Consider the following 14,426-nt stretch of genomic DNA (forward strand, 5'->3'; position numbering starts at 1 on the left):
CTCCTACAATGCAAATGTTGGTATATTTGATGTGTTACATTATTCTCATATTTTAGATTTTTTTTCCTTGTTGCTGATCTCATTTGATGTTTTCTTTTACCTTATCTAAATTGCTGATTTTATCCTCTGCTTCAGCTAATCTACTGTTGATTCCCTGTATTATTCATTTCAGTTCTTGAATTCTTTTTTCTGACTGCTTCTTTTTTATGTTAACTATCTCCATTTTTATGTTTTCTATCTCTTTAAGTTTTCACTGAGTTCATTTAATCTTCCCCTAAGTTCATTGAGCATCCTCACAACCAGTGTTTTGAACTCTGCATCAGGTAGATTGCTTGTCTCCATTTTGTCTAGTTCTTTTTCTGGAGATTTGTTCTGTTCTTTCGTTTGGGACACGTTTCTTTGGAATGTCCCCCATTTTGGCTGCCTTTCTATATTTGTTTCTATGTAATAGGTAGATATGCTATGTCTCCCAGTCTTACTAGAGTGGCCTTACATAGTAGGTGTCCTGTGGGGCTCAGTGACTCAGTCTTCCCCAGGGGCTCCAGATGTGTCCCTGTGTGGGTTATGTGTGCCCTCCTTTTGTAGCTGAAACTTGGTTGCTATTTGCATATTAGTGGAAGGGATTTACGCTTAGGTTGATTGGTTGTGAGTATTGGCTAGTGAAGGGCTGACCCTATGGAGCAGGATTCACTTTAGCGGGGCTCTGGTACCTGCTCAGTCTGCCTTCTGGGTGTATCGTCCTTGAACACAACCTTGCACAGTGCTCCAGTTTGGTCTGAAGACAACCACTAGGCTTACTGGCTTGGGTCTTCCTGGGAGGGGTCCACCCTGCAGGCTAAGTTTGGCCGCAGCCTGTGCCTTGCCTGGGGCCACCTGACATGAGCCACCAAGCAATCCGCAGATGGCACCACTCGTACTGGTCTTGGAGATGCCTGAAGAGGTCAAGCCGTGAACTGAGGCTGGCTGCCACTAGTGCAGAGCTTGGGGCTACTCAGCAAGAGGTATAGAGCACACTGAGGCCAGATGCTACTTGTTTTGGTTTTGTGACCCCCTCAAAGATTTTAGGAAAGTTCTCAGCATGAGCCAAGACAGGCTGTTTATATGGAAGAGCACTTGGGTGAGCTTGCAAGTTGGGTGGGGCAAGGTCTCAGGGAATCAACCAGGGTAGGGTGAATGTTGTTAGCCAGGTTCATAGAGATTCAGATATGGTGACCACCTGCATCTGCACATCAGGAAGAGGGTGGGCTCAACAAAGTAACAATGGTTCCACCAGAACTTGTGTCTGGGAGAAAGTCACGTTTGTAGCTCTTGCCCTGAAGCCAGACAATTCATTTCCTTCCTATATGTCCCTGGTGCCTTTCGAACTACTTCCCCAGCACTGAAGCTCAGAGGAAGAGTCTGTCAGCAAGTAAGTTTGTGTGTTGGCTATTTAAGAGGAGCTCCTGGGACTCCAGCAGCCCTCTGTCTCACTCAGCCACAACCTCAGTTGGTTTTCACAGAAATTCTCTTAAATGCGGTAGAGAGACAAATTGACATGAAATGTAACAAAGAGGCTAAAAGATATAGAAAACGGGTGAGAAAATTTAGTTTACATCTGAACTGAGGTCTAGAAGGCAAGACTAGATAGACTGTAGAGAGACAAATTTCAAAGTGTAATGTCTCATTTACCTCATCCTAATTCGAGCACTTTAAAGACTCTGATGTCATTTTCTTCTCCCTTCGGTCTACTGCTTCATCTCCCTGTTGGCCAAACTCACCCAGAAAATGGAGGACACAGGCACACTGTTGGTGTCATCTGCATAGGTCAACATCTTGAGCATAGGTCATAGTGAAGAAGAGTGGAGAGTGGATGGGGGAGGGGCACAACAAATGAAAGATATCTAGCTCAATATTTTCTTCTAAAAGTTTTGAAGTTTTGCTTTTCACATTAAAACTTTATTTTAGCAATTGAGTTTTTAGTCTGTAGTGTGAGTCTCATTTAATATTCAAAATATGTAAAAACTGATACAGCATGGACACAATCACCTGAAAACAATGCCTCTATCTAGAGTCAGAATTGATGCTGCCTGTTAACATCAGGTAAAAAGCCACACCTATGCGCATTGGCTGAATATTCTATCTCAGCAAAGGTGGATCCAGGCCTGTGGGCCATGAGATTTATATATAACTTGGGGGGCCTTCTTAAGAAAAATAATAAATTATGTATAAAAAAGAATGTTTATTAAGAATGAGAAAAATTTATAACTGTACAAATTTTTAAAAAGTTATCAAAAACATTACAAAATCCAGAAAAGTATAATATTTTTATTAATGAACTGCCTGACCCACTTCTATAATACTTCTTTTCCTACATTTTTTGGCTGTGTATGCTTCAATAAACTGCTTCATATGTCATAGACTTCTTATGCTTTGAGAGGTCTTCATGAATTTGAGGGATCTTAATAAATTTATCCAGTCTGAACATCCATTTGGAATGAGCAAACTCATATATCTTGTTAAAAGAGTTGACAAACAAAACAATAAAAGCAATCCTTTACTCTTGCAATAGCTCAAACAAAATCTCATAGTGGCTTGACCATTTAAAAACTTGTTTTTTCAAAATATGTATTTGAGAAGCTCTTTTGTTCATCATATGATTTAATTCTCTATAAATATTAGTGGGATCACTATTTTGAAAATTGTTTTACAAACTCTCATTAAATGGTATTGAGTGAAGTTATTATCTATCTGAATAGGAGAAAAAATAAAAAATCATAGTGTTTGTCCGAGTCAACAAATTTGTCAAACGGAAGCTGCTCCAGACCTTCATGTATGTTCTGGGATCATATTCACCGTATTTTTCTTTATATTATTTTCATCTTCTCATTTTTATTTCATGTTTTGGAGGGCACTAATTCTCATAATTTTCATGATCTCTTCTATTTTCATTTTTATCACCTATATATTTTTGGCTATCTTAATTCTTTTCTTTGTCTTAATGACATTGCCTATCAGAGTTTTGAGTTCCTTTTGTTATATAAGAAGATAGTTTTTGACATTTTTAAAACTTTAAACCATTAAAATTTTTTGTTTTAGGTTTTTGACATTTCCTAGAATAATTCTTCCTCATCCTATCTAAATATTGGTATAATCAATAATTATGAATGCAATTATCAACTTACTCATACTTATACTACATACCTAGGTCTACTGATCAATATGTTTAGCTTTGTCACTGGAACACTTGTTTCTTCAGGCTATTGCACTGCACAGGTGACAATTTTGTGTACTGTTTTGTTTGGAACCATCAGACTGTTAGAGGAAAGTTCGTTAGACACACTAAATATGTGATTCAATGGATTGAGAGTTATGAAACATGAGACTTCACTTATAGATGTCTTTGCTGTTTGTAGTGGTATTACAGGTTTATGCCTTTTGAATATAGGAATTCTAATTAAGTTAAATTACATTTCAGATGATCTTATAAAAAATATATAGTTATCTTTGTAAACAATGCATTATTTCATGTATTTCTGACAGAAGAGAACTTTTGAAACATTTTATGATTGGAAGAATTTTCTGCAAACTGGCTTCTGGCTCCACACATTTCATACCTTGTTACCCCTCCACTATCCACATATTTCTGGTGCCAGGGGCCATAGGACACAGACTGTGATATCTCTAATCAGCATTTATATATCATAACTTTAGTTAGGTCCACATAGTAGAGAACAAAAGTATTTCTGGAAGTTATTCTTTACTGAAACAGAAGCTAGCAATAGCTTAAGTGAACAAAGTGATTGCAAACCACATAATAATACCCAGCTAAAGTCAAATGTGGTGAATCTCCAAACTGATTTCTCTTTAACCATATCCTCTCAAAATTAAAGTATGAAAACATGCTCACAGTCACTCCAGTGACAGTCTACACAAAGAGAAATGTCATAAAGAGGTAGTTAGAATAGAAAGGCACATTGATCTTAACCAATGTGGTCAAAATATCTTTTCAAATTTTATGAAAACATATGACCATGTGAACCCATTTCTAGGCCCCTTCAGGGCCTTGGAGGAGACTCATGCAAGTGAAAGGCCCTATACTTAAGCCTGTGGCCTTAGTTGGGAGGTGGACGTCCAATTTTATCATTTCCCACATGGATAACCAATTGTCTCAACTCAAAAATGGAGTTTATTGAAAACTCCATTTTCTTCCTTTTTTGATCTGTAGTACTAGCTGCTGATATATTGAGTTCCCAATGTGACTGGGAACCCACAATCACATGTGCTCACTGCCCACAGTCCTGGTCTCCCCTCATGGCTGGTCCCTTTTTAAAAGGTCCTGGTCTCTTAGTGATTTCCTTTACTTTCTATGAGCCCGATAACACAAGAAAATTACATGTTATGCTGAATCTAGTAGTTTTACAGGAAGAAGTCCTCCAAGAATGTTTAATATTCCATACTGTCGAGAAGCAGATGTCTCTGTCTTTAGAGTTCTAAATTTTGGTTATCATATTTTTCATTTTGAGAATGCCTGATTATTCTTGATGGTTCCTTATTCTTACTTCTATTTTTGAAACATAATTTCATTTTTCTAAATTTATTAAATATTTACACTTTGTATTCTGTAGCTAACAATTCCAACATGTGAAGTCTTCGTGGGTCTGATTCTGGTTATCTACTGTTTCTATTGACTCGCTGGATTCTGTTTTCTCACAGTGTTAGTGATTTTTGATTATGAACATATGTTCAATGCATCTTTATCTGTTGTAATTCTTTGAAGCATGACTTAAATGATTTTGAATTTGTTTCTGCCAGGTGCCTGGGAGCACTTTCAATCTAGGACCACTTTAAAATTAATTCTTGCCTGGAGGTTTTTCAAATCAAACAGAAGTATAATTTGGGCCACAAACTCTTAAGAACCAGATTGTGGTTTCAAATTTTGTTGTGAGAATTCCCCTGCCATAACTACCCTATGCCAATATTGAGACAAACGAGGAAAATTTTTTTTCTAGTTCACCGTCTCACTGAGAATCTAGCTATTGAGGATGGGTAAATATTTATGCATGAGGTTCCTCTCACAGTGCTTCAGAAACTACTTGTTTGCAATCTATCACAGACAGATACTTTTATAAAATACAACCAAAATAAGTTACAAGAAAAATGGAATGCTGCTTGGAATGGAATGTTATTGCACTATAAAATTACTATAAACGTTTCTAAACACTCTCAATTTCTGTACATATCTCTGTACTGGCAATAGATAATTTGTAGGCAGATCTGCAAAACCCACTTAGAGTAGCACTATCGAATCATTCATCCCACCTTGGGCAGGCCCAAAGTTTTATCTCCTGTTCCCACACCTCACATGGCCATCAGAATGGAAGTTCAAGGTCTATTGAAATGGTCAGATATCACAGAGTCCTGGGTGGGTTGGGAACTTACCGGCTTATCTCTGAATTCCTGCTTTCACTTAATTTTTGACTTCTAAAGATTTCTCTTTATATCTCACAAGTTTGGCAATGAGTTAAAAGAGGTTCCTCATGATCCTACACCCTATTTCCTAACTGCTCTTCCCTTCTGCTGCCCTTCTTGAACCTTAGAATATCCCAAATGTGGTCCTGCTTTAGGGCCTTAATACTAGTTGCGTGCTGTGGCAGAACTGCTCTTCCATGTTCATGGAGTTTCAGCTCTAGTTTCACTCTACCACAGAAGTTTTCCCTGATTCCTTAATCTGAAGGAAGCTCCCTGCCCTAGACACTCTGTAACACATCATCCTGTTTTACTTCTTCATAACATTTACCAGTGGCAGAAGTTATCTTGTTTATAGTAATGTTTATTGTTCCATCCCCAACACTGAAGACTTTAAATCCCATTAAGACTTGTGCTTTATTAGCTATATTCATTGCTGTGTCCACTGCATCTAGCAATTTGACTGGCACATAGGAGGTGTTTAATAAATATTGATCGAATGAATGTGTTAACGACAGAGCATTCATTCACCTATTCAGTATACAACGTGTTGTTCAATAAAACTTTCTGCAATGATGTAAATAACGTATGTATTAGTAAGCGTTCTCCAGAGAAATATATATGTCTCCTATATTTATTATAGGAATTGGCTCACATGGTTACGGAGGCCAAGATGTCCCACTATCTGCAATCTGCTAGCTGGAGAACTAGGAAAGCCAGTGATGTAATTCAGTCAGAGTTTGAAGGCTTGATAGTCCTGATCTGAGTCCAAAAACTTGAGAACTAGGAGTGCAGACATCTGAGGGCAGGAGAAGATAGATGTTTCGGCTCAAGCAGAGAGAATTAATTTGCCCTTTTACTTTTTTGTTCTATTTCGGCTCTCAGTGGATTGGATGATGCCCACTGACATTGGAAAAAACCATCCACTTTATTCAGTTTGACCAATGAAATGCTAACTCTTCTGGAAACACCCTAATAGACACACTCAGAAATAATGTTTTATAAGTTTTCTGGATACACTTTGGGCTAATCAAGTTGACACATAAAATTAACCATCACAGTCTGTAAGTTCTCTGTGGAATACAGTAAATACTAGCCACATGTGGCTATTGAATACTTAAAATGTGCCTAGTGTGACTAGGGAACTTAATTTTATTTAATTTTGATTTGAAGAGACACATGTAGGTTAAGGCCTACCATAATGGACAATGTAACAATAGAGAACCTGATTTAGGAAGAAGAGTGCTGGTCCAAAAAGGTCTTTCAGAGGCAAAAACGTGTAGAGACTTGGAGGATGAGTCCACAGCATCCAAGTGAGGAGTGAAGTGGGGGAGGGGAGGGCTGAAGGTGTGCAGTCAGGACACAAGAAATGGGAAGGACATTCCAGGAGAGAGGAAAGAGCATGTGCAAATCCCCGGAATCAGAGAAGCTTAAAAAAAGGGTTTTTTAGTGTTGAAGAATCGAGTTCTTTTTCAGAAATTTTATGATGTAATGATTTTTTATTCGCCCATGGCTTATCTCATTTCAGTATTTCATTTTTGGGTGCATTAAGTTAACATATCCTGGCAGGACATTCATATCAGAGCCAATCCTCAAATACCTCACCTTTCTCACTGAAGTTTAATTCCCTAAAGACTTAGTTAACCTTAAGAGCCTCAATTTCTTCAGATTGTACCATGTCTTATGGGTAATAGTTTTAATATCTTTACCAACTACTATGTAAGGATGGATTTTCTCTTATTTGGCCATTTTGAAGCCTATAGAGTAGATTGATTTCAGTTATTCACCATCTCTATATTTATATTTATATATTTTTTATTTTATAGACTTTCTGCTTGACTTTTACATTGTAAATAAGAGTAGAGATTAACTTTCCCATACATATTAAAATGTTTGGTTCGAAAAAATCAGTGAGTGAACTCTTGTAACTTAAAAATATTAAATTTATTGGGGTTATATTGGTTAATAGAATTATTTCAAGTGTACAATTCAATACTATGATATATATATATATATTGCATTGTGTTCACCCCTCAAAGTTAAATTTCCTTTCGTCACCATATATTTGACCTGCTTTATCGTTATATACTTCCCCCCTCTCCCCTTTCCCTCTGGTAACCACTAAGCTGTTATCCATGTCCATGAGTCTCTGTTTGTCTTGATTTACTAGTTGCTTTCAGTTTTATATCCCACGAAGGAGTGAAATTATATAGTTCTCAACTTTTTCTGTCTGACTTAAAAAATATCATCTCCCAATGATTTGGAAGTTGTGCATTTGATCTCTCTCTATATATACATATGTATGTGTATATATATATATATACATACATACATATACACACACACATATATATATATATATACATACACACATACATACATATGCATAGTTTAATTCCCACTGTCTTATGATTATTCAAATTCAATACAGGGAAATAATTTCTACTTATCTTCAAGAAAGGATTAATAGTCTAAGAATCTTTAAGTGTAATTTTTTGGTTAGACTATCACTTCAAAGCTCTTAATTATAAAGGAATCTTATCCCATTTTAAACTCCCTTTCCCACAGATTCACCCTGATACCACCTTTTTTTTGGTAGATATTTTTTTGAATGTAAACCAATTTATCTTGAAAAGCACTTCTCTATTTTTCCATTTAGTTTGAAGGTTTGTAGGTTTTGTGGACCAATTATTCTTGAAGATGTTTTTCATGTTTCACTAAATAGAAGTAAGATCTAAAGTTAAGCACGTGAGCTAGGAAACTGGAAATTTTGAACTGTAACCTGGCTTGCCACCTTATTGTGTGCCTTAAAGTAAACTGCTTTAGTAAGAAGATGCTATTCCTAATGTTCGAGGTCATTCTATATCCATCTTATGTATTTTCCTGATTTATTTTTAAGATTATTAAAAAGTACTAATAATGACTAGCTGAACTGGATTCAACCAAGAAAATCTCACAGATGTGTGCACTTGAGCCTCTACTACTATCAGGGCACAATCCAGTCTAAAGGACTGCTAAGTAAATTGTACCAGCATCTACCCTCTTTTTAAACAGCTCAATACCACTCAGGGCATTATTTAAACAGTCTCTGTGCCTGTTAATGAACAACCATGGGGCCGTAGTCAGAGATTTGAGCCTGAGTAGTTAAGAGTGTAAAAGTTGTCTGAATGCACACAGCAAAGTAATGCTGTAAAAAGTTAAGAAAGCACAAAAAGGGGGAAGGTTGAAAAATAAACTGTCACATAAACTGAATGTTAGGAAAGCTATGGCGAGAGATACAGGAGAGAGTACTTCTTATAGAGTAGAAAGAGGGGACCCTCTGGGAATTGGGGACCTTCTTTGAATTAAGTGCCAGTTATATCCTGGACCAAGTATCAGCGCTTTACTAAAGGTGATTTATTTAAAGCAATGACCTGGGATCAAGTATGGCCAGATTTGATCTCAGGCTTTTCTTCTTACTGAGTGCCCTTGATAAATTATTCTTCTATAAAGCTCAACTTTGTTTTCTAAAAAATGAGAATAACTATACCTAAAGGAGGTAATCAGACATTAGGTAAAGAATAGTTCTCTTCGAATTCTTCTAACATCAACATGTATTCTTTAGAGGTGTTTTCCAGGGTTAAGTGCTGAGATTCTAGAATCAGCCTGTTCGAGTCATAGCTCTCCCACTTATCAGCTGTGTGACCTTGGATGAGTTACTTAATTTCTCTGTGCTTTGGTTTCATCATATGTAAAATGAGGATATCAATATTACTTTTACTATAGGGTTGTTATGAAGATTAAAGAAGTTAATATATATAAAGTACTTAGGACAGTGCTTAGCACACAGTATACATTTTTAAAGTGTTAACTAAAAATGTTCAATAGTTTTGGATTTTTTTCTAGAAACGATTCATTTTGTCTTAGGTTATATTCACATAACTGGAGTGGAAGACGTGGTAATAGTCTTGCCAGTGTGGGTGTTTCTTGTAATTCTGTTTGGGGCAACCTTGCCTGCCCAAAACAGGTAGTGGTGGTATTTTCCCTTTTACCTAGGATAGTAGAAGGTTGCAGGGCAGTTCCGGTGAGAGCCTTTGGAGCCAGCACCCAGGCTGCCTTGCATCCGGCCTTTGTTACTGACATGGAACAAATGGACATTTCTGTTTCCTTCCTTGTGAAGTGGGGGTAATTTTTGCTTCTCCTGGTGGTGCGAGGATTAAATGAGGTAACTTAACTATAGTGCACATAGTCTGCACCCATGGCAGAGCTGCAGTGGCAACAATTATTACATCAAATATACATATATATGATATTTGAGATGTGTGTGTGTATGTATACACACACACACACACACACACACACACACACACACACACACACAATTTCAGTTGAGCTCTCAGGGATTTTGAAGGAAAACCAGAAGGCAGCTAAAAGTAGGCCCTTTCTACCTGCCTGAACTCGACCTGGGTAAGAGGAAGAAAAAAATCTCTTTCTTTTGCTACTAAGTGACTACGGAGTTCTCCCCTTGGACCCTGCCTTTCACACCTACCCCCACCCCACAATTGCAGGCAAAGACACCATCCCTTCCAATTTTATAATCTACTCATTTCTGTATGTGCAGGTTTATCTGGGTTAGGGGGCAAGCCAAGGGTGGGTGGGGAGAGGCATTAAAACCTGGCAACCCCGCTCCCCATCTCCGAATGCCGCAGGGCTCCTGTCAGCCATCCTCGGTTAAAAACGTGCTTTTTATTTCACTTCCCCGCAGTCTTATGTGCAGCAGCTCATTACCACCCGATTCAATCACCACGGCCAGCATCTCCCCAGAACGTTTTCCCCTTCCCCCATTTCAGGGACTTTGGTCGTAGCTGACATTTAAAGGAAATAAACGCCGATTTTCAAAATTACAACCATCTCGCCTGAAGAACCCAGCAGCAATGAATAACAGAACAGTCCAGCGAAGAGCGCCTGTCGGGGCTCAGCTCCGCCAGTCCTTCCTGCCACACAATCCCCAACACCCGAGCAGCACAAATCACCATTTCCAGGCACCACTCGAGGCTGCCAATTCCACTTTCGCTTAATCTCATTTTAAATCCCGCTACAGATGAGGCTATGTCGTTGAGGCGAGGAGCCGGGCGGAGGGCAGCGGGAAGCACACGAGGCCAGGATGTGAAGGAGCGCTTGGGCCCCTCGCAGTTCGGGGCCGCGGGCGATCCCCAGAACATGTGCGGGTCGCCCCGCCTCGGAGGCGGGCGAGCCTGGAGGGGCGCGGGGCGCAGCCGGCGCAGACAAAGAACCCGGCGCCAGCTCCCGTCCTCACCGCCCCTCTCCTTCCCCTGCGCCTCCTCTCTGAAAATAGAGGGAAATCTGAGGGCCAAAGAGGATGGCTTCCTCCTCTTGTTCCTACAGTTGGGCAGGAGGTTCTCTCCCGGGCGTTCGCGTCCCCTACTGTAGACTCGTAGACCCCCGTGGCCCCCGACAGCACCCTCCGATACCCCCATGTGGCTCCCCTCATCGGCCCTTCCAGGAGCGACCGGGACGCGGGCGCTGGGGCCCCCGGGGGCTGTGCGCCGCACTTCGCGCGAGGTGCGGGCGAGCGAGTCGGGAGGGCGGGGGCGGTCGGGCGCGCGCGAGGCGGCGCGCGGGGACGGTGAGTGCCCGGGACACGTGTGGCGACGGCGGAGTGTTATGGGGGAGACTCGGCGCCCGGGGCTTTAATAAGGAGTGGAGGGGGGCGGGCTCCTTCCCAGGCCTGACCGAGTGGCGTCGCGCAGACGCTGCGGCGGCGGTTACGGAAGCGGCAGACGACGCGCTGGACCACGTGCTCTGGGCGCCAGGCAGGCCGGCCCCCGCTCTCCCGCGGGACCAAAGAAACTTTGGGAGCCGCTGTCTCCCGCATAACTTGCCCGCGGGGCTCCGCTCCCGATCCCGCTCTGCTCCCGTCCGCCGCCTTCTCGCCTTCCCTCCGCGTGGCCTCCCGGTCCCGGTGTTTCCAAAACTGAATGAGCGAGCGGCGCTCCCGGGGCGCGGCGGCGGCGGCGGCGGCGGCGGCATGGAGCGCAGTTCCTGGGCCGCGCGGACTTTCCTCCTGGCGCTGCTGCTGGGGGCGACGCTGAAGGCGCGCGCGGCGGTGGGCTATTACCCCCGCTTCTCGCCCTTCTTTTTCCTGTGCACCCACCACGGGGAGCTGGAAGGGGATGGGGAGCAGGGCGAGGTGCTCATTTCCCTGCACATTGCGGGGAACCCCACCTACTACGTACCGGGACAAGAATACCATGGTAGGTACCACGCATCAACGCGCTCACCGCCCAACCCGGTGCGCCTGCAAGCGCAGCGCTTTCTCCTTTCCTTCTTTCAAGAGGCCATTTAAACAAGAACCAAGACCACCCTTCCCTCAACACTGCGCTCTGTGGTGGGACAGAGAGCAAAGTTAGAATAGAGTCTCGAGTTGGGTTTTATTCACCACCCTCCACAGACCACACACATTGGCTCTTGAGAGAAACGCCTGAGAATTCTCGGGGGGTCGGTTTCTTTTCCCCTCACTCGTCGTTCGTGCAGCTGACACTTTGAATGATTCCGCGCATCTCGTTTTCTTAAACCCAGTACTTGGGTTCTAGACCTTTTTCCTGCTCCCGTTCCTCCCTACCCACCGCCCGAAGGGTTCCCGGGTGGGTTTGGGGCTGGCACCCGGCTTTGCGGACGGGCTGGTGACTGAGGGACGCGCCCCGGTCCTCCTCCGCTCTGCGCGGTCGGCCGCGCGCTGCAAAGTTCCCGCTGCTCACCAGCCAGGAGTCCTTCCCATTTTATTCATTGTCCAGCAGCCCTCCTGAAAGGTAGCGGCTGCTCCCAGCTCTGTTTTTAAAGTGTTGTTTAAAATGTCAGTAACTGATGCTTTTCCTGATCCCTCTCTTACTTTTTACGTGCTGCTTGTATTTAGAATGATCTCTCTGATCTTTATTAATGACTTCGTCTTTTATCTGCACAGCTTTAATTTCCAGGTGAAGGCTTGTAAGCCCCTTATGATTTAAAGGTACCTTTTCAAAAAGGATCATTATGAAGTCCTTTATCAAAATTAAATATTGAAGTAAAATTTAGCTCCAAGCAATAGAATTTTATGTGGTGACTGTAGTTTTAATTAATATAAACTAGTAAATCGAGTTTGTGGGAAAATAAAAAGGTATAGCCTACAGTATTTCCTCTAGAAGGAATTTAGGAATATTTCACCTCCATGGAGCTTTTAAGCCATGGCAGGCACTATTTGATAAGAATTTCAAGGCGAAAGTACTTATACCTAACCAAATAGAAACTATTGTCTAGTAATCTCATATTATAATTTCGATCTCTTGTAGGCTAACAGTTATTGACATAGCAGGAGAAAGTCCACGAAGCTGCTGGAGTTTCAGATAAACATGCATATAAAAATGATAAGAATCCTTGTTTTCAATTTTTCTTAAACTTTATGTGTTCTTTAAAATATGTAACCTAAAATATTTTTCTAGAGATTAAAAATAGTGCTTTTACAACTTCCTTGTGGCATGGTGGCAGCCTTGTCTGTAAAGTAGAAGTCTAATTTGGTGGAAATACAGAATTTTGAAAATTGTCTGTAACTAGTCCTTGTAATAAAAGAGTTTACCAGATTCTCCTCCCAAGAAAAATCTGGTGTTTTTCTGGGATCATGAGAATCTTTAAGTGGAAAGACCAGTCAATATGATGGCAACCCAGAACTAAGACGTAGACTGGTTGATTGAGCCCATCACCTTGTGTGACTCTTAGCAAAGGTGCTTGCCTATTATTAGTTCTATGTGTGAGAGTGATAGGTAAGTGAGTCAAGGGTGAGCTAAATGGTATGATTGTCAGGTTGTGATGGAAGACCATGTGATAATACAAAGCCTTATTTCTTTTTTTGCTTTCCACATCCTTTGTAAGGTGCCAGCATAGACAAATTAAAAATACCAAAATATGATATAGTATTTGCTTTTGTTATAAAGCTAGCAAATCTAAGTCTACTTAAGACTCTCCATAATCACATCCCTTAGTCTAAAAAGGAATGGGTGAAACAATAGAATAAAGTGTTATGTTATACTTCAAGTTGGATGTTGAGGGGAAGGAGAGTCTCGATTTCTACCTCTTTTCTGCTACTAGAACAGATAGAGAAATTTTATTATATAAGTTTTAGAAGATCAAATTATTATAAGGTTTGAGAATAGTTAATTTCAGATTTAAAATTCCTATTACCTTTTGATCAATATTTAGATTTTGTAACTGGCCATAGCTATAGACCTTCAGTAAGTTTTTCCCTATGAAATTGTTCTACAGGTAGAAATATTTAAAAATGAAATGATGCTTACATGTATGTCTTGTTCTTAGACTTGAAAATTAATGCCAAAAACATGTATGTAATATATTTTAAAAATTGAACTGTTGATAGGAAAACTTAAGATACTTTTATGGTTGACTCATTTTATACGGAAACAAAATAGAAGGTCATTTAGCTAAAATTTTTTGCTTGAGACTTTATTTCTAAGCTTCTGAATCTTTAAAACATAGCAGTATGTCAGGAAAAATCACTTATCTATGATTCACATTGAACTTAGCATTTGGAAAAATGGCATTTGGGTATAGCTGATGATCGTCACTTTTTAACCTAAAAGAATGCATTGAGATAGAGGTGGTATGTACAGTGGCACCTAACACAGAATATGACTGTAAATGAGACTATGTCAACTGTCCTCTGGGACTTATGCTATGTGACAGAGCTCAGAATGTGAAATGGAGACGCAAATGTCAGACTGGTATAAGGGTGGTTCAAAATGATGGCTTTCTGAATGTGTAGTATTTTTTTAAAGTTTTCTATTGAAAGTCTTTTGAAAAAACAAAACCAAATATATAATACTAAAGAATTTGAAGCTCATGTGTCTAACAGAATTGCCACATATGTGCAATGTTAAGTGGTATACTCGCCTATTTGCAGTTCTGGCAACTTTGTAAACCGCACGATTGCTTCT

The 14,426-nt window shown here is 40.6% G+C and overlaps 2 protein-coding genes across 4 annotated transcripts in view; both read left to right on the forward strand.

Annotated features, from left to right (window-relative positions):
- The window catches only part of ORC5 (origin recognition complex subunit 5), a 275,932-nt gene that overhangs the window by 195,369 nt on the left and 66,137 nt on the right, over positions 1-14,426 (forward strand). The window lies entirely within an intron of this gene.
- RELN (reelin) overlaps positions 11,344-14,426 on the forward strand; it is a 482,573-nt gene continuing 479,490 nt past the window's right edge. For both annotated transcript variants that reach the window (XM_011365192.1, XM_011365193.1), the window contains exon 1: positions 11,344-11,699. In XM_011365192.1, the coding sequence (XP_011363494.1) occupies positions 11,474-11,699 (226 nt within the window). In that variant the 5' untranslated portion in view covers positions 11,344-11,473. The remainder of the gene's footprint in view (positions 11,700-14,426) is intronic.

This window comes from Pteropus vampyrus, unplaced genomic scaffold (assembly GCF_000151845.1).
Source record: "Pteropus vampyrus isolate Shadow unplaced genomic scaffold, Pvam_2.0 Scaffold107, whole genome shotgun sequence".
NCBI lineage: Eukaryota > Metazoa > Chordata > Mammalia > Chiroptera > Pteropodidae > Pteropus > Pteropus vampyrus.